Genomic DNA, 3,803 nt, shown 5'->3' on the forward strand with positions numbered 1-3,803 from the left:
CGAGTTTAATTAATAGTTACTCTTATCAAAAATAAAAAAGAACAAATAATTTTGTTGCACAACCAACTACTCTTATAAAATCAGTCATTGATAAACCCTGTCATCACCATAGAAATTTCAGATACAATAATTTATAAATGTGCATTTAACCAGGTGTGAAATGTGAACGTGCTAAACAATTATACACAAACCCAATAAGTTGGTTTCTTCTAAACATAAAACAAACCTGGTAATCACAAGAAGTAGCAGCAAAGGTAATTTGTATACACCATCAGCTGGAGGTAATACAACCTATTTGTATACACACAAGCCGTTAATAATTTAGCTATTTTGATATATAAAATTGAATCACCCTATACATTAACTTGACTTGGTATAAGAATTGATTGATACCTAAAAGATGTTCAAATTCGACCTGTTTATTATCAGGGATAGCAGCTCAATATCAATTAGGTAAAGTTTAAAAAAGAAGCATTCTGAGTCACATTAATTTTGAACAAACATTGAATGGATTAGAATGATACATACACTGTAATGAAAGAAGTGGCCATCAACATTTGAGACGTTGACTTTGAAGTGATTGGTCAACAGCTGCACTTTCTGACCATTGGTAGCTAACTGACGTTTAGCCATTTCACACGCATAACCTTCTTCTTTACTTGTTCGAGAACTATAAAATCATAATGAATAAACAATTCAATTTTTAGCGGTAGCAGATTATTATTAATCGTTACAAACGGAAAACCCTAAATTCTAATGAAATTATAGCTTGTAACCTGGATTCGTGTAAAACCATGATCTACCATACATCAAAGTTGCTAATAGACGGAAACAACACTTGCAAATAGACAGAAGTTGCTGGATCAACTGCCAAACTAAAAAAAAGAAGATAAAAATCAGATAATAAAACAGGTTATTATAAAAATTCAAAATTAAACCAAAAAACACCAATTGATAAACAAATAGAACAGAATATAAACACTAACACCCTTAGTTCAAAACATAAAAGTAATCACTAATTACAAACAGAAAAAAGAAAATCCAAACATACGATTACAAATTATTACGGAGTATAACGAATTCATAAAAAATAAACCGGAACTAAAAAACGGATATAATCATACCTATATAAACATAAACATGGTACCTGTGATTTTGTCCATTGAAAGATTAATATGTTACTAAATTATGGTGCAAAACAGCAAAACCAAGAGATGAAGTAGACGAATTGGAACAGATAATTACCTGTCACCCGTGGTTGAATTTCGGCGCGAGCAAGAGAAGTAGATGAACATGGAATTATTTTTTGCTGTATGAATCTATCGATGATGCAACTATACCTTAATTCACCACCAAATCCCACGACTGTACTGATGACGGTATCAACGAATTACGTATGGAGAGCTAGGGTTGAAGGGTGTCAAATAAACTGACAATGTTTGAAACCCTAATTTTCAAATAAGTTCCCGTGTTTATTTTAATTTGAAGGGTATTATGGACAAATAACTTAGCTAATGTGATTTATTAGCTAATTTTTTTAGGGGATGATTAAGGACCGTCGGATGTATTATAATGTAATTTTCTAATCTAATGGTAATTAAGGGGGTTTTGAAAACATTTATTAGCTAATCGAGACTCTGTTTTAATGTATATATATATAGTGATTATAATTATATATAATAATCATAATCATAATAACTACAATAAACTAGTCAAAACGAATCGGAAATTCGGACTATTCACTCCAATATAAATATATAATATTATTATTATTAACACATGGCTAACCAATAGGTAGCTAACAAACAGCCACATATGCATATGCTTATATATAGGATCACAATATTGTTATGATGTGTCGTTTTGAAGACAGAGTACACATACATCAACAGGCTATGTTTACCACCGCGTTCTGCCACCCCTCCCGTTGCTTTTAATATATTGTCATTGTCAACAAGTTCCACCTGGGGGCTATGTTTACCACCACGTTCGGCAGCCGCCACCCCCGGTGGTGTCTTTAATATGTTCTTGTTGTCAATAAGTTCCGGCTGGGGTTTACGTTTAGGTTTAGGTTTACGTTTGCGTTTACGTTTACCACCGGTTTCCGCCGCCACTCCCGGTGCTTTGGATATGGTGGTGGTGTCCTCCTCCTCAGTATAAAGAAGAAGAATTTCCCGGGGGTCATGTTTTGCACGCTCCATTTTCCGTTCTTTTGATACGCTATTCTCGAGTTCGGCAAAGCATTGTGCAGCATCTTCCAATCCCAGTGCCATATATTCCTCCTTAAGTTGGACGGTCCGTTCCAAAGCAGAGTCATCATATTCATCATTAGTGTTAGGTGGTTCATTTGCCTCCAAGCAACGTCTCTCCTCTTCTTCAAGTGAACAAGCACCGGATATGATACTACAGTAATAATAATAATAGAATAATAGTAATATCAAATATCACATAGATATACATTACGTGACCACTTAATTAATAAATATATTGATATTGATTAATGATGATATAAACCTTGGTAGGATATCCCAAGCAAGTGTCCAGATGCAAGGTTGATGGTGTTTAATGTGGCTCTTGTTATTATTATTATTATTTTCATTAGCAGCATCAATTAATTCTTCAAGCCCCGGTATCCAATAATAGGCGAATCTTTCGTTTAGACAGAAGTTGACAATATCAACAGCTATACCCCATTGTTTTAAATCCTCTCCGATCGACTTCCCGTGTTTTAGCGTATTAAAATCTGTAGGACTGGAAGGCAAAACACACACACACACACACACACACACACACATACTATTATTAATCTAATAGTATCGATAGCTAGCTACATAAAAAGTAGTAAGGTGAAACATCTAAGCATAATCAAAAAACACATACCCTCCGGTAAAGAAAAGCATCCTTTTTTGGTTACTTGGATATTTACGCTCAAGTATCATCCTGGAAGTACGCAGCCCTCTTGAAAAGTACAACTCACCATTGCCTAACCTAAATCCATCTGCATCAGAAACAAGGTCAAATTCATTAACAAATTGATCCTAAAACAAGAGTAGGCAGTAGCTAGATAGGAATTGTAACTAACTTTTAAGATGACCCAGGATTTTATCAAGATCACTAGTAGGTTCAAGCAGATTATCGTTATCTTCAGTACCGATTGTCAATATGCCTATAACATTCTTCGGATTACACTATAACAAAACAATTCCAACATTCAGTATATAGATATATATATATACATACTACACACAATTAGTTGACCTAAACTAACAAAAGAAAAGACCTTGAATTTAGCTCGACAATACGATCGAACACAATTAAGTTGAAGCTTAAAGCTATAGCGATTATCAAAGAACGTCATCCATCGAGAATTGTCGATACAGATCATAATAGCCTCCTACAATATCAATATCAACCAATCGAGTTTAATTTTTTTTTTTTTGAAAAGCAAGAAACCAATCGAGTTTAATTAATGAGATAAATCTATAGATCGATAGATAGATATCATAAACAAAAGAAAGAATAAAACGATACATACCTCGGCCACCATGGTTTTGAATTGGAAATGAAATTGGCCAAATTTAACGTTCCAGATTATAAACCCTAGACGTGAAATAGGCGAATGAAAATAAATTGGCAGTTGCGGGTTGCCTTCTTGAAAGCAGTTCTAGTTTACCCGTTATGAAAATCAGCGAATTACAATAACAATCCCTAAACTTATGTTTCGAAAATATGGCTACAAAAATGAATTATCCCTTTACTTTCTATATATTCTATATATTTCTATATACTCAAAAAATTAATAT

The 3,803-nt window shown here is 33.6% G+C and overlaps 1 protein-coding gene across 1 annotated transcript; it reads right to left on the reverse strand.

Annotated features, from left to right (window-relative positions):
• Positions 1 to 1,748: 1,748 nt before the first annotated feature.
• LOC139862724 (uncharacterized) lies at positions 1,749 to 3,571 on the reverse strand. The gene is made up of 6 exons (XM_071851348.1): positions 3,536 to 3,571; positions 3,281 to 3,394; positions 3,083 to 3,188; positions 2,881 to 2,998; positions 2,515 to 2,751; positions 1,749 to 2,403 (listed from the first exon to the last, which is right to left on the reverse strand). Exons 1-6 carry the CDS (start codon positions 3,545 to 3,547, stop codon positions 1,773 to 1,775), a joined length of 1,218 nt encoding a protein of 405 aa, XP_071707449.1. The 5' UTR covers positions 3,548 to 3,571; the 3' UTR covers positions 1,749 to 1,772.
• Positions 3,572 to 3,803: the final 232 nt, after the last annotated feature.

The sequence above is a fragment of the Rutidosis leptorrhynchoides genome, chromosome 8, assembly GCF_046630445.1.
Source record: "Rutidosis leptorrhynchoides isolate AG116_Rl617_1_P2 chromosome 8, CSIRO_AGI_Rlap_v1, whole genome shotgun sequence".
NCBI classification, from domain to species: Eukaryota; Viridiplantae; Streptophyta; class Magnoliopsida; order Asterales; family Asteraceae; genus Rutidosis; species Rutidosis leptorrhynchoides.

Bases quoted from the DNA above. Each gene is read 5' to 3' on its own strand.
- LOC139862724 (XM_071851348.1), bottom strand. The intron at 2,999-3,082 runs GTTAGTTACAAT...TTTCTGATGCAG, and splicing joins AATCCTGGGTCATCTTAAAA to ATGGATTTAGGTTAGGCAAT. The intron at 2,752-2,880 runs GTATGTGTTTTT...TTTGCCTTCCAG, and splicing joins ATGCTTTTCTTTACCGGAGG to TCCTACAGATTTTAATACGC.